The 23242-nt window shown below is 35.9% G+C and overlaps 3 protein-coding genes across 11 annotated transcripts; 1 reads left to right on the forward strand and 2 right to left on the reverse strand.

Annotated features, from left to right (window-relative positions):
• Positions 1 to 709: 709 nt before the first annotated feature.
• On the reverse strand, positions 710 to 10662 carry LOC135170713 (solute carrier organic anion transporter family member 5A1-like). 6 transcript variants are annotated; one of them, XM_064136749.1, is made up of 7 exons: positions 10389 to 10662; positions 9838 to 9931; positions 8817 to 9142; positions 6159 to 7741; positions 5309 to 5851; positions 4901 to 5090; positions 710 to 4697 (listed from the first exon to the last, which is right to left on the reverse strand). In XM_064136749.1, exons 4-7 carry the CDS (start codon positions 7642 to 7644, stop codon positions 4133 to 4135), a joined length of 2784 nt encoding a protein of 927 aa, XP_063992819.1. In that variant the 5' UTR covers positions 7645 to 7741; positions 8817 to 9142; positions 9838 to 9931; positions 10389 to 10662; the 3' UTR covers positions 710 to 4132. The 6 variants fall into 6 exon arrangements, with proteins under 6 accessions (XP_063992819.1, XP_063992820.1, XP_063992818.1 ...); XM_064136750.1 differs by lacking the exon at positions 8817 to 9142 and having other exon boundaries at positions 10389 to 10426; positions 10567 to 10644; XM_064136748.1 differs by lacking the exon at positions 8817 to 9142.
• On the forward strand, positions 9726 to 15547 carry LOC135170735 (uncharacterized protein). Of its 2 annotated transcripts, none has more exons than XM_064136787.1 (3): positions 9726 to 9855; positions 12898 to 12998; positions 13514 to 15547. In XM_064136787.1, the coding sequence occupies exons 2-3, from the start codon at positions 12907 to 12909 to the stop codon at positions 13629 to 13631; spliced, it is 210 nt and encodes a 69-aa protein (XP_063992857.1). In that variant the 5' UTR covers positions 9726 to 9855; positions 12898 to 12906; the 3' UTR covers positions 13632 to 15547. The 2 variants fall into 2 exon arrangements, with proteins under 2 accessions (XP_063992857.1, XP_063992856.1); XM_064136786.1 differs by lacking the exon at positions 9726 to 9855 and adding an exon at positions 11994 to 12209.
• On the reverse strand, positions 14254 to 23091 carry LOC135170715 (calcium-transporting ATPase type 2C member 1). 3 transcript variants are annotated; one of them, XM_064136755.1, is made up of 5 exons: positions 22845 to 23091; positions 20491 to 20885; positions 18083 to 20141; positions 17874 to 18015; positions 14254 to 17505 (listed from the first exon to the last, which is right to left on the reverse strand). In XM_064136755.1, the coding sequence occupies exons 1-5, from the start codon at positions 22857 to 22859 to the stop codon at positions 17372 to 17374; spliced, it is 2745 nt and encodes a 914-aa protein (XP_063992825.1). In that variant the 5' UTR covers positions 22860 to 23091; the 3' UTR covers positions 14254 to 17371. The 3 variants fall into 3 exon arrangements, with proteins under 3 accessions (XP_063992825.1, XP_063992826.1, XP_063992824.1); XM_064136756.1 differs by lacking the exon at positions 22845 to 23091 and adding an exon at positions 21750 to 22372; XM_064136754.1 differs by lacking the exon at positions 22845 to 23091 and adding an exon at positions 21549 to 21711.
• Positions 23092 to 23242: the final 151 nt, after the last annotated feature.

Below are 23242 nucleotides of genomic sequence, written 5' to 3' on the forward strand. Positions count from 1 at the left end.
ATGGGCACAAAAGGGATGACCCAGGCATCCTGGAATGTCCATGTGGTGCCATCGCTCTCCTGGGGTCAGATATTCTGATACAGTCGACGTCAGTCAAGCTGACGATCAGAGAGGATTGACTGGAGTCAATCTTCTTCGTGAACGATTATAGAAGAGATTGCTGACCCCTATAACCTCTGGTGAAGCCTCCAGACCCCCAGGACTGAGCCTGTTCGGTCCATCCTCTTTGGAGACGACGACGCCTTGACGAAGTGTCGAAAATGACGAGACCATTAGAATGATCTAAATTCAATTTCGTAAAGTACTGATATTTTTTCTACATCTCCTATTTATAAATAAATAATAGACCGTGTTCCTCGAAGACTGGAATTGTCAAACAATTTGTTGATTTTTATTAACGTCAAATAATCAAATATTTAGATTTTTAATTTCAAGTATTAATTTATTAACTTTATCTGTAAAATAAGACGCTAATTAAATCGAGGAAAAAGGAACTCTTCCAAATTTGAGAGAATTTTCTAAAAATTTTGTGGAACACTCCATAATTTTTTAATTTAGTTAAATTATTTACTTTAGTTAAATTTTTTAATTTAGTTGAATTATCTGATTTAGTTAAATTGTTTAATTTAGTTAAATTATTTAATTTAGTTGACAATGAAACTCCTTAAAAAGATGAATAAAAATAGGAATTAACGTAATAACTGAGTACTGAGTCGAGACATCGCCAGATTTCGTGTATTATAATAATCCAATGATTTCACATTCACCAGTCACTCAAGGACTAACAATAATACCTAATTTACAAATTTCTTGATATGAAACAGAAACCCTGACGTTGAACAATTGCACTGATTGCGTTATCGCTTAAAATCACCCCATTTGTCCTTTCTCTGGGAGTAATCACTGATAGCGTTATTGAATTTTGTCGTACCAACAAATTTCTTTATTGATTTAAGGCATATCTTAGTCGTTAATAACGAAGGGCCATCACGCTCTCTCGACTACCAACTGTTACCAAATTCTATTTATATAAATTTGTTTTTTATTTACAATGGTGGCCTTGAATAACTGCAAGCTATCGTCGTTATACATGATTCTTTGTCGAGTTTGTCTCTTGACCTTCAGTAAACTAGACATTGTTTTACCATCATCGATGGTACGGAGGTACATAAAAGCCGGTGAAACTGAAATTTTCTAAATTTTTACTCAGCAAAATTTGATAATAAAAATGTTTTGCAATTGTCGTCACTTTCTTAATTTCACAAAAAAAAAAAATGCAATTCACCTACGAAATTTGTTTATTCTCCATTATCTTTCAAGCGATTTATTAACGAATACGTTCGTATTTAATGTTAAACTAATTTCTCGTAATTTAGTCATAATATAAATTTATTCGTCAAATGTTGAAAATAATTCACACATTTTCGAGCAGACCATGCGATTCACGACGATTTTAGTCGCTTTTTATTCTAAATTTTTCCCAAAAAATGTCATTCTCTCGTAAAAACAATCAATCGCATACGTCGATTCATCGAATTCTGGAATAATGCACCATTCGATATGAGGGTCGAGCTCAGCACTCGAGGGCTGGTCGATGGCGATCGAATGGGTCAATCATGGATCGAACAACGATCGAGCAACGATTTGCCATCGAATGTTAATCGACTAATCATCGATTAACAATCGATCATGAATCGACTATCGCATACAGTCGAATGGAGCAGACAATCTCGAGAGAGAACGATAAATCTCTTTCATTTCTTTGTCATTAACTTACTATTTTTGAGCTCTTTGATAATTGAGTTTGATTCACTCATTTCCTTTGATGATTCACAGTGCACTAGCATTTGTGAACAATTGACGGCGATTGCACATATATTGACGAGTAAGAGGGGGTAATCACTCATTAAATATCGTCACTGAAGTGGAATTCCATGAATTCTGTGATTCAAGTGCTGTGATATCCTGGGGAAATGTCGATTCCTCTAATAAACAGATTCGAAATATTAATTTAAATTATTGAAATAAAAAAAACAATAAAATTATCGCACATTTGGAACTTCACTGGGAGCTGCATTAAATTTTTCATTGACAATTAAAAAATATAATTCACTGGAAACGTCAATTCTCGGAATTTAATTCTGATTGAATGAATTTTTATAATTCTTCATCGACTAATAACCCAGAAATTCCCAAAATTTCCCCAACTTGTCCCCAAAATTTCGTAAAAAATCAGTACGAAGTGCCAATGATTATCATCACCTCATGGACATAAACCCCCCGAGAGTGATTACCCACCCCTCTGTTCCAAAATTTTCTCCCAATTATTTACTCCCCTAAAATCATCACCAAAATGGCAAAACGAAAAATTTCTCGTGTTCCCGAATTGAATAAATGATTTGTTAAATTTCCCAGTCATTAAATTATCATGATAACTTCCTCCGGGACAATCGAGAAAGCTTCAGGTACAACCCTAATGTCAAAAGTGGCAATTAGTTCCACTATTTTTCAATTGAATCCATCTCCAACGTGATAACATCACTCTTACCCTCCAACAGTATTTTACAATTATTTTCTCACTATTCCAGTTAATAGTCTATCTTATCAATACAAATCTATCGATAATTATCAGTATCGTATGCGCCTTCGGAACTCAATCACACGAGTGAATCATTAAGTATGAGATAGTCGTATGGATTTTGAATTTTAATCTGTACATATTAATAATTGATAAATTATTCACTTTCGTAACTATTGCCATCGTTCCCCTGTACAAATGAATCGTCACAGCAATTCCATTGAAGGAAGAAGTAAAAAGGTTACAAATGGAGTTCAATATTGTTCATTTATCCGATAATACTATATTGACTGCTTAGAACTCGTTGATATGAAATAATGTGCAACTTATATACTACGAGACTCTTCACTCAATTATTTTTGTTCGCTCTCGTGTGAAAAAAAATTCAATAAAAAAATTCTATTGGAATATTTTGAGAGTTCAACTGACATTTCGTCCATAACATTAACTTTGTTAAATTTATATTTTACAAAAAAAACAATAAATTCTCATTTTCCAGTAAAAATGATCAAACTCGATTTTTTATTTATTTCTCATAAAGACGTGGAAAAATTTCGGTCATAGAGTAGTTAACCCAAAAAATTATAGTTAATTATTTTTAACGAATTAATCATTCCTCGTGGGAATTGGTAAAGTCGATTTTTTATTAGTCATTATTATTCAATTTTATTGGAGAAGTCTAATCAGAAGAAATTCAAGGACTGTTTGTCAGAAAGTGAATAGAATTTTTGAATAAACTCTAATAGGTCTTTTCTATTGAATTTTTTTAATTAATGATAACCTCAGAGTGTTTGATAGATGTAGTACGCCTACAATCGACAGATTAGATCCCTAATTTTGCGGTTTTAAGGCAGTTAGTCGTTATATTTACAGTATCCGTCAATGGGGATATTCACACCAGTATTTTTAACGCGTTAAGTATGGCCAATTAAACGATATTCAAGTACTTCTGATTTTTTTGTCATTGAGATCATCTTCAACATGAGTTTCTCATGAACAAATAATTTTTTTATATTTATTCACCATAATTAAAAGCGTAAACTGAATAATTCTTTGCCAAATGAACCCATTAACTTGTTGAGAAAATTTCAAAAATCAGTTTCTCATGAATATTTTCCTAATTTATTAACCAAAAAAATGGATAAAATCTTTTTATTGATTGAAAAAATTGTTTTCGTGCAGTTCACCTCCAAAATTAAACAATTGAAATTCTCCATCAATATGAGCAATTAAATCTTCAATTATATCGAAAATGATATTGGTTTCACGTGAGATCAGTAAAAAAAATCCTTCAAATCCCTACTTATCCTCAAAATGTATTTGTCAATATGTTAAAAACAATTCTCGTGCAGTAAAACTTGATAATTTGACAATAAAAATCCCGAAACGGGCACAAACTCACCAAAAATACTCGAATATCCATAAAAAAACCGAGGTAAACATCCCCAAAGTCCCCAATAAATGCTGTCACAATAATATCCCATAAATTCCACTAATAAAACGATCCCTTTTCCCATCCCCCTATTATTTTCATTCCTAAACCTAAAACTATCATTAACCATGATGATTATTAGTGTCCGAATAATCTGTTAATAATTTTGGATGAGACATTGAATCGACCGAGCCCTGAGTCAGCTGCGCTGACTCTGATTCCTCAATATTTGTTGATTTTGTTGGCTCAGTCGGTGACGATATCGACGATTGAGTATTGCTAGTTGAATTACACGTCACATGCTCATTATCTTGATTATTTTGATTGCTGGGTTTTTCCTCGAACAGTTTATCGAGACTTATTATTGATCCAATGAGATCATTGACAGTGAGTGCTGGTGGCATATCCTCCATTTGTCTTCTTCTCCTTATGAGCCACCAGTCCAGGAGGAATAGAGCTAGAGCGAGTATCTTCATACCTGCACACAGTCCAACGTATCTGTACCTGAACTGTTCAATATCGTAGAGTAAACATCTGCCCCCCTTTTCACCGCAGGTGCTCTTCCAGAGGAGGCAAGTAGAGTCTATCAAATTTCCGAAGAGTATTGGAGCAGGAATGTAACCGAAAAGACGGAATATCACGAACTGCATACCGAGGGCAAACGATCTCTCTTCCTCGGAGACTGACCTGTAATTATTTAACATTTTTCAAAGTTACTTAACAATTAGTAGGAGAAGGTTTCCAAAATTAGGTTGACCTTGAATAAATTTAGAATTCTTTGGGATTTTTTTGCGATAAATGTTGATGGAAGTAGAATATTTTGCTACACGAATTATGTGTGACAACATATTTTTATAAATAAAAGATAATATTCATTGTCATTAACTCACCGAAGTACTATCATGAGCAGTGGCATCTGCGTAACAGCAACAACAAAAGTCATGAAGAAGAGTAAAATGAGAAAAGGGAAGATTGTGTTGCATGGTGATGTGCATGGTCCAGCCGTTGCAACTGGTATTGCTGTTACTTCAGCAAATTCATTGGCCGCCGGTGATAACATCGACAAGTTTCCATGAATGCCTGGTTCAAATAAAAAATCATTATGCAATATTCGAGGAATTTTGTAAATCTGTCAAAATCAGTGAAACCAGTGACTAGAATTCGCCTTATTGAATACAGCAAAAAAAATTTCAGTCGATTGACCGTTTTGTTTTCTAGAAATAATTATAAACATAGAATTCATAAATTTGCATAAATGCAACGTAAATTTAATTTAGAAAACATTGTTTATGACTCACATGCGCAATTCGTGAAATTTGATTTTGAACTGAAGGCAGTACAGCCAGCATGACAAGGGCTGAAGTATGTGAGTCCATTGTTACCACAAACTGGCTCAACATCGTTCATTCGGCATTCGCATCCAAAATTGCAGGACGCTGTGAGATTAACTTGAAATGGTTCAGCAGCTTTGGTACTGCTGTTGAAATATGGTATTGTTGTACCAGCCATTTTGACATTGTCACAACCAAGGAAAAATAGTAGAATGTAGCACATCAAACACACAACATTCGATACAAGAACAAACTGTACAGCCCCCTTTGGCCTCAGCTCCAGTCGTTTTAACAAACAACCACCGAAAAATATTCCAATGCAAGCACCAGGCATTGCTATTGATCCAGTGAATATACTGGCTTGGCTCTTTCCTAAGCTGAACTGGGTCTCAAGATATTTTGGCAAAAATACGACGAAACCAGAGACTATAACAAGTTCCATACAGGCACCAAGGCAGGTTATCACGTACACTGGATTGCAGACGAGTCGCCACATGCTTCGTGGTATGTCTGCAAAGAGAATAAATAATTAATTACTTGACAATTAAGTAATTAAAATAATTATTGAAGATAATTGTGAAAAAATGTTTTTTTTTTCTAAAACAAATTAGACAATGGAATTTATTCCTTATTTTGTAGAAAAAGATTGATAAATCTTAACTCAATTGACTCAATTTGTCCTTTTTCATTAAATAAAAAATCAATTCACTTCTATTTTTCATTAATTACCTTCTCCCCTCCTCTCAAAAGCAAATATTTCCCTAGGAAACTGTCTTAACTACCTCGAATAATTCCCAAAGACCCCCGAAAAACTCACCCTTAACATCCTTCCCATATCCACTGTCATCCTTCCCCGTATCCTTCTCCTTGCACTTCTCCTTCTCCATTCCCCCCTGTTTACTCTTCTCCACAACAATCTTCAGCTTCTCCCTCTCCCTGCTAAGTGTCTTAGGAAAGCTGAAGAATGGAATAGCAACGAGAACAAGTAGCAATCCACACAGTAAAAAACCTCCCCACCACATTCCCACCCATCTGTGATCCCCAGGATCAATGTCAATGGTGGTGGATGACAATGAATCCATATGAAACGACAGCAAATAAGCACCAAGAAGGAAGCCCAGTACAGGACCAAAAGCAGCCATACTGTACATGCATCCAATATACAATGAAGCACTCTCAGGTCTAACATGATCATCAATATAAGTCGTTCCAAGTGTGAAAAGTGGTGATCCACCACATCCTAAAAGTAACTGTGCAAGAACAAAAAGCATAACTGGTCCAGTTGTGGAAGGTGATCCCTGTATACAATTGTCCCCCCTCAGATTATTATGTGGTGCCAATGGAGGTGCTGAAAGGCCAGATGACAATCTCCCAAGTCCCATATCCTGTTCTCTCAGTGAAACAACACGACAAATATTATCAGAGCTGGAATTATTGAGTGTTGTCGTTAGATTCTGTTCAGCAGTGAAGTGAGGAATCATGAATATCATGGATCCCAGGCCCATAATAGCAGCACCAATGGCAATCCAAACAGGTATATGTCTCCTGCTGCCCAGATAACTGACAAAAATAACAGTCGTGACATTACCAATTTCGTATGAGCTGGCAATGAGTCCTGACAAGCTCGATGGTATTTCAAATCTCTTCTCGATTGTCGTTATCACTGAGTTTATGTAGCCAGAGCTTAGGGCCTGCTGAACAGTCACCAAAAATGACAAAAGAAAAACAAAGACTTTGATACCAGCAAATCTCTGAATAACTGCTGGCCTGCAATTCAGTATTCCACAGTCTTTGTAGTCTAGGTTCATCGGAGGTGTGTGGGGCCTCTCCTTCTCGGTTTTATCAACAAATGAGGCACTTGGATTTCTGCTGTGACACTTGATAATAAAATCACGATGATCAACGAGACCTGAACTTGGATTTCTACTGTGACATCTTATCACTGTATCGTGGGTCAGTCTTCCCTCGTTTGGAGGAAGTAGATCAAGACCAACTGAATGACTGTTTCCTGTACTCTCTGCGTATAAACCTGTCATGGCGTACATACTCTCGTTACGACGATGACCTGGGTAATAGTGGCTTGCTGATTCTGATCTTTTGTGGCCAAATATGCTGCCACTTCCATTGCGTTTGTGGCCAAATTCGGGACGTTTGTGGCCAAATGCACTGGATATACTCTCAGCACGACGATGACCAACTTCCGGACGCTTGTGGGGTATGAAACCCGAACCCGATTCGGTTCTTTTGTGGGTGAACATGCTCGAGTTCGAGCCTGTACGCTTGTGAGCACTTGTCGAGGCCATTTTAGGGGGGATGAGACAGTCCTGGGGAGGTTTAGAATATTTTTTCGATGAGAAGTGACTCCGAGGATCCGGGCATTATCTGGTGGAGATCGACGATCTGGAATGACAAGAGAATCAAATTATTGGGGAGAGAATATTGGTATTGTTGGGGGAAAGTTGGGAGGGGCGAGGGGGAGATAATATTTAGGTGATAAATCTGGGGTTTATCGGTGATTTGGGGTTTTTTATAATTAATAGGGGAAATGTACGGAAATTGCGTTGTTAGATAATTTTGATTTTATTAGACAAATTTATCTGTGAAAAACTAGAGTCACATAAATGTTTAAAAAATATCGTCGACTATTAAAATTGCAAATTCAACTATTTTCGTAGATAAATCTTAGGTCACATTGGTTTTATATTTTTACCGATTATTTAGCTATAAATTTAGTGATAATCATGGAATAGTTTAGGTCTCACGTCATGTTTGTAATAATCGCCTATAACTTAACAATTTTTAAATAAAAATAAATTTAATATTTTTTTTCACTCACTTTGCCCATTCACAACCAAAAAAATCTGTATAGATTGTGTTTATTAGATCTCCTTGACCCCATTTTTCAAATGAAAAATAATTATTTTAAGAAAGAAAATATTACAAATACTTCAGTTTGAAAATAAAATTTCATAGACTTTTATCTGTCGGGCGTTTGTTACGGTGAAATGAGGCCACTCTATGTCTACATGAATTTTTAGAATTATTTTCTTTCGCAATTACTGTTCTTCAATTACGAAATTTATTGACTCCATAGTCCAATGAAGTCGATAAAGTAGTTTCATAGATAAAAATAAATAATTGTGGGAGAGTCTCAGAAATTCTGATGTCAAAATCAGTCGAATTTTCTATTTCAATCTCAGCTAAACAACAAAATAAACCTAAAATTCAATTAAATCTCCCTTAAATATTAATGATTCATCTTTAACAAATAAAAGAGACAAATAATAATCATAATAACAAATAATAATAATAATAATAATGTAGCGAGAAATTTAAAATTTCAAGTAAAGTGGGAGGAAAATCAGTCAAAATTTCTTATGCAAAACTGGAATATTGAAAAAAATTGCAATTTTTTTCAATCGACAAATCACAAAAAAAAAAATCACCTGCGGGCGTGTCTAAAATTAAGCTTTACCTCCCACAGGGATTTTCCACAGCCATCAGTCGCATGCATGCACAATATAGATGCGATACAGTAACGAAGGAGTAAGAAAGACAGGTGAAACAGATGGTGACCGTGGCTTGGCACCTCGACAGCTGAGTCGCCACGAGGCAATGTATACATACAGATCGATAAGCCACCGAATGACGATAAAAGAGCCCATGGAATTTGTTGAAAAAAAAATTGTAGCCTTCGCGAAACTATTCCAGTGCATTTAAAATCCATTATGGACATCTCCCATTAATTCATTGAAAACGACATTTCGATAGCTTCCGTCGTTTCCCTTGGACTTATCTAAACTATTGAACAATAATTAACGAGGAGAGTTACCTACGAATTTAGTGAACGATAGAAATCATTAAAAAGAATATTTAAAGAATGAGAGATTAGATGGAATACAATAAAACGATTGAATATATGAGGGATTTTTTAACGTGTCGTCAGCGTTGTATAGTTTAATTAGTTATTAAATATCTTGTGATATTGGTTCATTAAATTATTGAAATTGGTTTATGATTGATTAGTGGAATAAAAATAGATATAACAGGGAAAATATATAATTTTTTTGCGTTAAAAAATGGAAAAACGCGACTGATTTCATTTGTGAATAAAGAAAATTGTTGACTATTTTTTTTAACGTCAATATTGTTGGTTTATCCGACTAATTGACCCGAAAATGAAGAAAATAGATAAGGAATGGAACAAATATCCGAGACTCATCTGTTAAAATTATGTTATCTTTCGGTTTGCCCTCGGGGGATATTTTTTATTTCAAGGAAATGACAAATTCCTTCTCCATAGTTATCTCGTTCAAAAACATAAAATGAACGAAAAATAAATAATAAATAATCCCATTAAAAAACTCAACACAAATAAAATCCTCTCAATTGTCTACAATCGTCAAACTCAAACGTAAACCGAAGAGCACAAAATTATTAACAATAAGTGGAGTACATAGATATAACTGAGAAATAATAAACAACTAAAAAATCACCTCATTCGAAAATTCAAGGTAAACAAATTCCTCTCAATGGTTCTCGAACACGTACTAAAAAACCGTTGAATGAGAAAGACGAAGTATTTTTCCCCTGAAAAAATGTACAATGAGATGTAAAAATTGTGAGAACCCCTCAAGCATATCGTTATTGCTCCACTCAATCACTCCAGAAAAAACAATAGACATAAACCGCGTTAAACTGCAGGTAAGTGAACAATTTTCCTCCACTGACTGAACTTCAGTGAATATTTCTCAAGGCAAGACTAATGACCCCAGATAAGAATGCTATCACAACGAGAGGAGATAAAGGAAAAAGGAATTTTTCACGTTCCCCCTGGAGTTGTGGTTGAGTGTGAGTATAACGAGATGCTGCACCAAAATGCAGTGGAATCACGCCAGAGAACAATTTCAGGAATTCGATGGACTATTCAGTCAAGGGCAGTGACTTCTCCAATTGTCTCCCAACAAAATCATTTTCTAAATAAAAAAAAACACATTTTCCCCCGGAAAAGTGATTTTTCTCGAGTATTTACTGGTGCATTACTCACTCGAACGATGAGATATTCCCCTGGGGCGACACAAACTCCTTTGTCCAGAGTAAAAACATGTAATCAATTGCAATAATGCGATTATCACCAGGAGACACTGATTACAAACACGTGGTGGTGGTCGCGGTTGGGGCGGCCATTTTTCCCCTTTTATTTAGAATTTTCGGGGGATATTTACCATCGAGAGACTTTCCTTCCACGGTAATCACATGGGAAAGCAATCAATCGTAGTGGAGTATTGCAGGACCAGCTGTGTTTTTACTCTGATCCACGAAGCCCCATCAGCGTGTCGCGCGCATGCGCGAACATGGCCGCTGGTAGGGTAGATGGCGCGGTCATTTAAATTTGGTATAGTGTGGCGTTGGGCGGGGAAGTTCAAGGTGGAGGAAGGAATTTCGGGGAATTAGGGGCTGGGGTGAGACAGTGATCGGAGGGGATTACACCCTGTCATTATACCCTTTTTCCTGGCAGTCGGTAGTGCTTTGTTCAGTTAATTGGGTGTAATGAGAGGTACGGGGGGAGGTGCCTTTGATGGGCTGGGGGATATCGATTCTTGGTTACTCGATGGGGACTCGAGAGGAGATCGATTGATGATCGATTTTTGGTCGATTGATGATCGATTTTTAGTCGATTGATGATCGAGTTTTAATCGATTGATGATCGATTTTTCCTCGATTGATGATCGATTCATGATCGATTTTTAGTCGATTTATGATCGATTGTTGGTCGATTGATGATCGATTGTTAGTCGATTGATGATCGATTTTTAGTCGATTGATGATCGATTTTAAGTCGATTGATGATCGATTTTTTGTCGATTAATGATCGATTTTTAATCGATTGATGATCGATTGTTAATCGATTATTAGTCGGTTGACGATCGATGATCGATTGTTGGGCGATTGGCAGTCGAGCATTGGACAATCGTTGTTTGATCGATTATTAAGCGATCGACTAGTATTCGATTGACGGCTCAACTCGACCCTCTAATCGATCACTCGATATGAGGGTCGAGTTGAGCCGTCAATCGAATACTAGTCGATCGCTTAATAATCGATCATATCGAGTGATCGATTAGAGGGTCGAGTTGAGAGTTTTATAGAAATAGTTGAACGGAGAAGACTTACAATCGATAAATTCGAGATTTTTAGGGGATCAATTTTTTATGGTGGGTCGATCCATAGAAACTCGATATCGATTCGATAGGAGATCGATTAGACAGGTAATCGATTGATGATCGATCGCAGATTGCTTGTTGCCAAATTATTAATCGATTAATAATCGAATGAAATACAATCGATTCTCGAATATCGAAATTCGATAATTTACGATTTATCGAATATTTTTTTTTTATTTTCCAGACATTATTTTACCTGAGAATTCCCCCTTTTCGTGACTATAAAACTCTCAAAGTTCATAAAAATATCGAGACCAATTTTTCACATCACAAAATGTCAAAATATTATGTTTTCATGTGAGTCCCACAAAGTTGTCAAACAAATAAAAAAAAATCGTCATAATCACCCAGAGAACGTCGAAGACACCGTGAACCTTGTCCTGGAAAATTACAAAATCCAAAATAATTTCCCCATTCGTGACTCGTCGAGCCATTCACATTTCTGCGCCGATGGAAGCAGACCTGCTTTCACTCGTGATTACGAATTCATCAAGTGACTCACTATCGTCTCACCTCTTTCACCCAACGTTGTCCCAATCCTGAAGATATTTTAGTGTTCATCAGATATTCCTAGAGCTAAAAAGCCTCGAATTAAAAAAAAAATAGTGCTCACAATAATACTCGACATGGAGCCAAAGATTTTCGTGAGTTTTCAATATTTTCCTCAATCTAAAAAATAAATCCAGTACTTCTATGCTATTCTATTCTATGCATTCGTAGATATTTCAAAAATCAAATTTCAGAATTTTGTATTTTTAATTTAAAGATTAAATCGTTAAACCAAAGGGTTTACCTTTAATTCAAATGCACAACATGCAAAATTATAATTATTTAAATATAACGGGGTTAATCGTATGTCTAACGGTTCAATGAATAACAATAATAATAATAATAATCATAATAATGGTATGTTTTATTCTATTTTGCGAAGAAGTTGATAATTAATTTTTTTTTATAAAATCAATTTATTTTCTAAAAATCTGATAAAAATTAATGTCAATTCACTACATTATTTATAGATTGTTAAACGTCTATTGAATTTTTTTATTCGTTTCGGGTGGGCTCAAATGACATTTTCGCTGGAGAAAGTAGAAAAAAAAATTTCATTTTCCAATATTTTTTGTTCTATTTTGATTTTTCTTCAATTTAAAGAATTTATGAAATAACTATTAATTATTATTATTTTTCACGTATTCTTTTGTAATTCTTGATGTTAATTTGTCAATTTAATGAAGAAATCATTGAATTCAGAATTTTAACTCTATAAAGGCTGAGGAAAAAAATTCCAAAGTCAATTGAAAAGTGAAATCACGAACGTTTGATATTTTCCAGTTGAAAGTTATGTTTCTCTTCGTTATGATGATGGCTGTGGTGCCGGGGTATATGGCGACGATTGCAGAACCAAAAGCTCCAAATTTCCAGTACTTCGAAAGGTGAAAAACGAACATCGTGCGAAAAGCACGACTTTACGCACTAGTTGCATAATATACTCTTTTGCATTTCCTCCACATAAAATTTCGCTTTTCGTAGTCGTTTTCTGTGCGTAAAGTAGTACTTTTCCGTGCTTTTTTTCTTCAATTATGAGTCAAGTGAAAGAGCGTGCGTAAAGTAAATTTTTACGCTTCGTCAGGTACTCGTGGAACCCTCCACATCGTGCGGAAAAGTACTACTTTACGCACTAGTAGGACAATATACGATTTTTACTTATGAGAAGTAGTTTTACGCACGTTCAGTGCGTTAGACTCGGTGTAAAGTGAAGTTTTACGCACGTTCAATGTGCGCAAGGGAAGTTTAACGTGCGCAAAGGTAAATTTCACGTGCGCAAAAGAAGTTTAACGTGCGCAAAAGAAGTTTAACGTGCGTAAAACTCCACTGAACGCTCAAGATATCGAAACAATTTTTTTTTTAACAAAGTCACACATGACATGAAATACAATTTGATGTGCAGGCCGAAGTATCGTTACCCATACTACGATGAAAACGGTCGTGGAAGATTGTTGTACGGATACGGTGGCCCAGAGCTCTACCAGTACCGCACGTACAGTGCACTGGAAGGCATTCATTAACCAGAACAAATTAACTTTAATGAATAGATTGAATGGAAGAATGAATTTTTAGAGTTGTGTAGAGCTGTTCCAGAAAAGCCCAGAGGGCCAATTATTATCAATTTATTATTAATATTTGCAAATTACAGTAATTCGTGAACAATTTCGTTCTAAACTTCTGAGAATTCAAGGTATTGACATAATAATTATGTATTGAACGGAAATCGAGTTGATTAACTCCAATAATCATTGAAATGTTACATTTTACGTTTTTTTTATCTACAATTATAAATTTTTCATCCATAAACAACCACTTGACCCTCGCGGCCTTTAAAATGTCTTATTTTCATTTGTAAATAAATAAAAATTGATAGTTCGTTACCAAAACAAAATTACCATAACGACTGGATTGTTTGAACGAAGGAATTAATTATTATGAATTAATAATTATAATTGTTTCAAAAAATTCAAGGCCTTTTTGTTGTTAATTCCAATAATCCGTGAATTACTTCCTCATCAATAATATAAAAATATTTAGCGACAAATAAATAAATCCATCGAAGTTCTAGAATTTAATGAAATTGGGAAAGATAATTACAATCAATAGAAAACAATTTGGATAATTCTAATAATTATTCAAATGTTATTAATTTTCCATTTTCTTTTATTTCCAGTTTTTCATTTTTTCATTTCATATACAAAGAAAACACAATATTCATATTTAAGTCGAGAAATGCATTTAAAATTCAGTGATCCTGTACAGGTAGCAATTATTCAGCGACGATTTATAAATAGAAATCGATAATTATTCTCCGATACATTCGTCAAAATCTCTCTCCATCGATAATTCTGTATCGACAAATATCGAGTAATATCGATGGAGATAAGACGATTGTTTACATAGCACCAATTCCGAATGTTGATAATATTTTGTAATCACAGGTGAGAATCACTAATTCAGCCCTTTATCGTCATTCAAGGATGTTTACCCAGAACCCCAGGTGATTAAAAATTCCATATTATGTCAACAATGAGGCGAAGCTATTCCCTCCACCTCAATAAATACTTCAGTCCCACGTTCATACTTATAAATTGAGTGGACAAAAAAAAAACGAGTGCGCAGTGAAAAAATAAATAGCTCCTTTAACTAAACAAATATTTTTAAAAATTATTCTTGTTCTCCACACACACTCAAAGTTTTTTTACAAAGTTTTATATCGTTAGGTACATAGAATAGTCTCTAAAAAAATTACATAACAATTGATCGATTTTCTACTTTCTCTTTGTCGGAGAAGACATTTTTAAATTGAAAATATAATTTTTTAGGGAAACGTCAATACAAAATAAAAATATTTGTATTTTTATTCATTTTTTCCGGGTAATGACCTATCGTCCTCAACGAGATTTTCCTGTACATCCAAAAATATATTCTATCAATTAAAAAAAAATCCGAATTTTCAACCTGAATATTTTTTCCAAACGTTCCAACCAAATGAATTATAAAAAATACATTAATTGATGGCGTGTCAATTTTTAATTTGTACGCCATTTTTTAAAACATTGAAAATTCCTTATGTATTTATTTTGTCCGAGGGGATCTGCGATGAATTAATTATAATAACTGCTACCATTCATCAACTATATAATCAATATAAATATAATTATCATAGTTAATTAATTATTCAATTTTTTCTATATTTAAAAACCGAAAAATCGTGAAAATGTGAGGGGTAATGTCCTGAGAATGGGTAAACATCCTCAAACATATAAGATTTACGAGAGTAAAAACGAATGACATCCCTTAGTGACGCTGTCCTCACAGCTAACGTCAATGACCCTTGATTGCAATTAACAATCGATTGTTCTTAATGTATAATCTCTTGAGTAAAAATAAATGCCATGGATGAACCCTCGTATTTCCATTGGGATAATGACAATGTGCTATCAATCTCTTAACAATCATTGTGCGTTGTTCGAATTCTATTCTTAAGGTTGTTATCGTGTAAAATATTTACTCAACAGTTTTTGTTTAAATATTAACGATGAATAGTTGAAAAATGTAGCTGCAAAATCATCACTTCCTGCTTGAGATTGTCGGTTTTGAACTTGAGATAGAATTTTTCGAAATTTTGGTGACTTTTCACGAGTCTAAATGGAACGTCACGGATTATAATTATTTAAAAAATCGACGACTCGATAGTTTTTTTAATAAAAATTATTTGGGGTAAAAGCCGCATCGGGGAAGAGTGAAAAAAATTTTAATCGATTGACCACTTTGTTTTCGACAAATAATTACAGACAGCTCATTAATTAACGTAATTGACAATGGAAAATATATAATTACAATTTAAATTTTCATACATAATCAATCGTGTGAGACTATTTACTGTCTTGTGCTTTAATCGCGGCCATTTGACAGCGCATTAATTTTTTACAGAGACCGTAGTGCGACAACAACCTTAATCGACTAAGTTTTGATCATTTAAATTTTGAAACGATCAACTACATTACGAGATACAATATTGGAAATTCATACGGGTAATGCAGATACGTGTGAAAATTACCACAATAAATCACACGTGAATTTAATTAATTGATTAATTTCTACTGTTCAATATTATCGTGAGAATTGAGACCTGAAAATACAGCTCAGCTATTAATAAATTGGTGATTATTTAAATTAAATGTTCAATGGAATGTGCAGTTGTGACACTCAATATCGATAAAGTGATGTGAATACGTGAGGAATTTTTATTGGTAAATTTCATAAATAATAGGCGATAATGAGCTACTGTTCGGTATTTTCAGAATTTCATGGGACATTAATGATCGTAGTTGACACTAATATCAAGGAGAATCAAACTGCTGTACATCATATCTTTGTCTAAACAGTTGGACGTACGAAAAAATTTAATGGAAAAACCCCAGTACTTTGGAACAAGTTGTGTTCAACTGTTCTATTAATTATTCTCTGGCATTTTTCGACAGACTTTTCATGGAAATGTCCGTCGATCTCTATTTGATTATATTCCTTTCTCTGTTTCTCTGTTAGTCAATTGATTTTTTTTCTTGGTTTTAATGCTGCAATAAAATACGAGAACAAACGACAAATTTAAACAGAAAAATCAAAATCGTTAGACTTTCGTGATAATAAATTGATTGAGCAATAAATGATAAATTTAAATAATTTCAACAAAATCGGTGGGAAAAATCGAATGCTCAGATGACTTTACTGTTCCATTTTGCCCCGCCATAAGCTCATCACTTACATCATACTCAGCAATTGAATAAGTCCTCACATTCTTCGTGATGACAAAAGTAGTTGAACAAATGTTGTTCATGAATCGAGGAAACAAACGATTAATCTCATTTTAATGACATTATCCATGTACATTGGAGTTGTTGTTAATCAGCTTCCTGTATTCTGTAAATTCATCGACGCACATGTACGACAATCACAACAGAATATTCATGAGAGCATGTGCTCCAGCAAATGGACATCTTGCACAGACATGCAGACAACAACGTACTGATGACAAAATACGTCCGTCGTATGTCAGAATCATGAGATTTACATTATTTTTTTATCTACTTCTGTATTCCAGAGAACTGAGCTTTTTTCCACTGCAGTCAGTATGCCAAAGAGTGTTAAACTGATGAGATAACTTTCATTCTTAATTTTTTTTCCTTCAACTACAATTGGATTGAACAAATTGGCGCGAGCATTAATCCATTTTTTCCTCCTCGCCAGACAGCAATTGTCATACAAAATCCAATTCAGACTTACTGTAATACCGTCCACTCGTGCGTCGTGACTCCCACAGACGCTCTAGGAACTTCTTTATTTCACTGATGATGAATACGCTGGATGTGAGACCCACCAAAAATATTATATCTGAAATTTTGAGATTATTTTATGAATCATTGTTGTTTCGTTAACTCAAGTAAAAAAATTGTACAGAAAATTTCACGAAAATTTAGAGAAAATTTTCTTTGATTTAAACAATCGTCAAGTTTTTTGTGTAGTTTTTTCTCATAAAATCATCAATTTTTTTACTATAAACAAATTTTTTTAGTATAAAAAATTGATATTGACAATTAATACACAGTATTTTTAATGACTTTCCATTCTCAATAGAATAATTTCAACAAAAAATAGTTTTATACTAGAAAATGGCTTCAGAAATAATTTGCCTCCACTACTAGCCCTTCACCTAAGCCCCAAAATATTTTTAAAAAATATCTTCCAAATAAGTCATTCACCTTTAGCAGTGAGTGCTTCAGTCTGAAAAACACTCTGCAGCGGTGGGAAATAAATCACCAGCATCTGGCCAATGACAGACAGAGTCACAGCGACCAAAAACATTTTATTGCTGAGAAATCCAATAGTGAAAATCGACTTCGTCTGAAACAAAACACCTCCATAAGCACAAAAAAATTCCCTCTCCCCCCTCAAACTCAAAATAAATTACCTGTGACCGACAGCTGAGTGCATTGAACATATCAAAAAACACGAAGCAGGTGAAGGTCATCGTGGTATCCCTCGCAGTGATGCCCATCGAGCTCATCTCTCGATTAAAAACCCACAGAGTTCCCAGAATAATAATAACAGCCGAGAGAAGAACATTGATGATTAAACTCCTGGTGATCATGGGCTCCTTCGTATCCCTGGGCTTTTGTTTCAGCACATCCTTATCAACAGGCTCAACCCCAAGGCTCTGTGCAGGTGGTCCATCCATGATAATATTAATCCAGAGAATTTGCATGGCATTGAGTGGATTGGGAATGCTCATGAGAGTGGCAAGAGCAATGAGAGCAAGAGCAGCGATGCTGGTGCTGAGTTGAAACCTGACAAAATTTCTGATATTGTAAAATATTCCCTTGCCCTCCTCAATAGCAGCGATAATTGTCCGAAAATCATCATCAACGAGTATCATATCAGCCGCCTCTTTGCACACATCAGTCCCATTTTTCCCCATAGCAATTCCAATATCAGCTTTCTTGAGTGCTACACCATCGTTAACCCCATCACCAGTCATTCCCACGATATTTCCATTCCTCTGAAGGGCCTTGACAATGGCCAACTTGTGTCTGGGTGTCACACGATAGAACACACTGACATTATCAATGATCTGCTCCAGCTCAGGCTCGGTAATTCCCTCAATCTCATCCCCTGACATGAGTTTCATGTGAATAGTGTCAAGGCCAATCATGCTGGCAATGGCCCCAGCAGTTTCCTTAGCATCACCAGTCACCATTTTCACCTTGACACCGCTGTTAGCGAGGGTTGTGATGGCATCCCGAACTCCCTCCCTGGGGGGATCACAGATGCCAATGAGCCCGACATAAACAAGATCCTGGAGTGAGGTACCTCGAGCCAACCCAATGACCCTCAGTCCCTGCTGTCCAATCTCATAAGCTTCTGCCAAAAATTCATGATCCTTTTTCTGATTCAATGAATACAATTGTCCGTTGCTCGAGTACTTGGTGCACTGAGGTAAAATCTTCTCGAGTGCCCCTTTGACAAAGTAAATCTCCTGTTTGTCCTCGGAATATTTGGAGATACACTTGACCGCCATCATCTTCTGATCTGATGAGAAGGGATACTCCTGGAGTCTCAGATACTTATCAGCAGTTCCATACATTCCATACTTCATGGCAGCAGCAACGATGGCTCCCTCCGTTGGCTGTCCCAACAATGTGTCATTCTGAATGACAGCGTTGTTGCAGATGCATCCAACCTCCAGTAAATTCGTCACCGAAATTCTCGCTAATTCGGAATTATCGCACTTTCGTATTCGGACTTTGCCCCGATCATTGTACCCAGTGCCAGTTATATCTGCAACATATCCCTCAGGTGTGACAATAATGGTGGCTGTCATTTCGTTTTTAGTTATCGTTCCTGTTTTGTCCGAGCAAATGACGTTGACACATCCCAGGGTCTCAACGGTCGGTAACTTCTTGACTATGGCCTTTCGTTTGGCCATTCTCATGACACCCAGGGCAAGGGTAACTGTCACAACGATGGGTAGACCCTCGGGTATAGCTGCCACTGCCAAACTTACACTTATCGTCAACATCTCGAGGAACGCCTTCTTCTGGATCCATCCAAGTATCATGATGAAAGCGATTATGCAGAATGAATAGGAGGACAATTGGGCACCGAGAATGTCCATACTCCTTTGGAGGGGTGTTTTTGGGGCTTCCTCAGCCATCATCATGGTGAATACCTCACCGAATTCACTCTTCTCACCGGTGTTAATGACAATTCCCTTGCCATTGCCACATCGTACAAGAGTCCCCATAAATGCAATGTTCTTCTTCGATGTGTGGCCATTGCTCTTCAGCAAAGGAGCTGTTGATTTTTGCGCCGGCTCAGTTTCCCCTGTAAAACTACTTTCGTCGATTGACAAATCTATTGCTTCGTAGATTCTTATGTCCGCTGGCACGCGATCTCCAATATTCAGGAGAACAATGTCACCTGGGACTAGATTTCGAGCGAGAAATGTTTCGACTCGTCCCTCCCTGAGGCTGAAAATTGTTGTTAAAAATTTATTCTATTTGTTCATTGTCATTTTGAATGATAAGAATTAATTCTTCATATTTAAAAAAATTATATGTTTTGTTTTTCAATGGAAAAGTGTTTGCAAATGAGAAATTTTTCAATTTCGTTGTTTAAAACAGCGAAAATCTTCCAGTTTTTGCTTAAAAAAAACGTTATCTAATAACAAAAATGACAGAAAACATCTTGAAATGTTGAAATAAAAGCAAAATGAAATACCAATAGATTTTTTCATTGAAATTCTTTCTAGCATTTTTTTTAATGATTATTCATACGTAATGACTGCCTCACGTTCCTCGTAATTTGTTTAATGCTCACCAATGACAGGTTGGAGGTACCAATTTATTCAGTTCCTCCAGGGACTTCTCCGAACGATACTCCTGGACGAATGCTACTGTTACAACTATTATAATGGCAACTGTAATACTGACAGCATCATCGAACTGCTTCATGCAGACACTGACGAATGCCGATCCGAGTAACAACAGAATCAATGGATTTTTGAACTGTTCGATGTATTTTTTCCACGTTGGATCTTCCTCTTTGACCGTTAGTTCATTGTATCCCACTAATTTTTGTCTCTGCTCGGCCTCTTGCCACCAGAGCCCATTTCTCGTGTCAACGTGGAGTCGGGCTGCTACTTCGTCGGCGCCGAGGCTCGCTGCCTCTCCGGTTGTCAGCCACATCTCCTCCTCGACTTTTTCCTTCTCCAACTGAAAATGATTTTTGATAACAAAATAAAGACTATGTTTCAATAAATTGTAACAAAATCCCAGGAAACCTGCTCCAGGAATTTTTTTTCATCTCCAAAGTCTTCAGCTCGTCGAGGGATTTTCTTATTATTTTTCTTCACATTTTATTGTTTCCTGTTTAACATTTTTTATATTTTTCCAATTTTTTTCTACTTCTAAATTACGCAAATGTTTCTATTCCAGGATCTAGGGATCACGATATACGCAAGAAGATCCTTGAATTTTTTCAGAATAAATACAGTTGCAGTTCAATCGGTGGAAAGTGTGTAGAGTGGGAAGAGCCTTGGAAGTTTGTGGAAAATTACTCTGGGGATAATGAGGGCGTGTGAAGAGTTCAGTAGAAGATTCAAAGCATTCGATCGAAAAAAATTTCAGCCTTAAATATCTACAGGAAAGTAAACATTCGCAGATTTCTGCCTATCGACTATTTGTTGCCAAAATCAGTGGAGAAAACAGCAAATTTTGAGTGGAATTGAAGCAAAAAATGAAGAATTTCCCAACAAAATTTCAAGACTTCCAACGGTTCAGCAGAATGTCGCAGAAGGAGAGCTGAATTTTTATATTCAACTTTCTTCACACGTGTACATGAAGTCATTAAAAATAGTAATTACGGAATACTCTTACTCTCACACGCACACACATTTTCGTGTTATCATCAATTCGCAATGGCCCTCACTGCAAATCCAAATCCCGTTCTATTCTTTCATATTTCATTTGTTCGCCGAAAAGTCAACAATTATTCATTCCATACGTTCAAATATAGGCCACCCACTCGACAATGCCCACTCTAATTTTTCAACAGTAAGAAACCATGTGAAGTCTAACCTCAAAAAGTCTTTATCATTTGCCAACTGTCAACGTCTGATAGTCCATTCACCCGATCATCACGTACTGCGTGACACTCGTGTGTTCAAGTGTCCGTCGTTCGATAAAAAACCAACTTAATGACACATTTCCCCCTTGTCAGACATCACTGAATATTCCAGAATGGAAAACTCGTCTGATCATCGTAGTCATCATCGCACTGATGCCACTGATACGTGTGACACACGTCTGACACTAGGGGATGATCGGTAAACTGAATTTCACTGAATCCTCTGTATCTCTGGACTCAATGAACCGATTTCGATGACTCAAAGCTTATTTTAATCCCCAAAAAATGCCCTCGAAAATGAGAACAAAGATCTTCAATTTCACTCTGCCAGTCTCGAGCAATGGCCGGGGGTAAACAATTCGTCGCTCCCCCCTCCCAGAAATTCGCCGAAATGACCTCCGGGAATTCCCCAATATCTCTAGACTCAACGATCCGATTTCAACGAACTGGGGCTCACGTTTGGTGCCGAAAATCTTCTTTAAGATGAGCAGAAAAAAAATTGTTTTCACTCAGCCAGTCTCGAATAATTGACGATTAAAAATCCTCCGTTTTACCCCCACCCCAGTTCTGTTCGCGCATGGACACTCTCACCGGCCCGGATAGGGTACGTAGGCATTTTTGCCTGATCATCACTCAATATTTATAATTAACAATTGATGATTAGCAAGACGAATAATGACCTGTAAATACAGACTTTAATTCCTCCGGGAAAAAATGTTTTTTTATAACCGAAAGTGTCCAACATTTTTTGGCGACCAACTAAGTAGTACGTTGCACTGTGCAGCGAGGTCAATCAATATGAGGTACATGTCAGGGTTTGAATATAATTCTAGTTTTCTAATTCAACAACAAATCGTGAATAAAAAACAAGTGAAATAGAACGAATAATCGAAGCACCAGAAAAATTACAGACAAATTACTTCAGTCGTTAGGAGCACAAATCAAAATTTTGTTGGGATAAAAAAAGTTTGCAAAAATAGTTTCCACTGTTTTTCATGTTCATTCTGGTGCTTTAAAAGAAGATAACGTTTTAGATAATAACAAACCTCTTTGTAATCCATCGTCGTCGTCGTCGAACCGTCGTTTTGTGGCAGTTTAACCAAAATGTTGAAGAAGTCTCTCGAAGAACTGAGTTACTGCTCAATTGGAGAAATAAATAATCGATGTGACAACATTACTCTTCGATTCAAGTGATGATGTTGTTGATGGAACAACCGCCAACCGAGTGAATGTGTTAGCAGCGCTCGTCTACCTTTACCTTGACGCTTGTGTTCTTATACGTATCCACTGAAAATACCACCCAACTCCCACAATCAATGCTGCAATATAATTTTAATCATCGATCGACAGCACATGAAAAATCCATAATGGACGAGTGCTGGGTTTCGATAGTTATTGTGAGGAATAAATAGACTAGTGGTAGCGTCAACGCTTCATTACTTTT

The sequence above is a fragment of the Diachasmimorpha longicaudata genome, chromosome 18 (genome assembly GCF_034640455.1).
Source record: "Diachasmimorpha longicaudata isolate KC_UGA_2023 chromosome 18, iyDiaLong2, whole genome shotgun sequence".
Taxonomy (NCBI): Eukaryota; Metazoa; Arthropoda; class Insecta; order Hymenoptera; family Braconidae; genus Diachasmimorpha; species Diachasmimorpha longicaudata.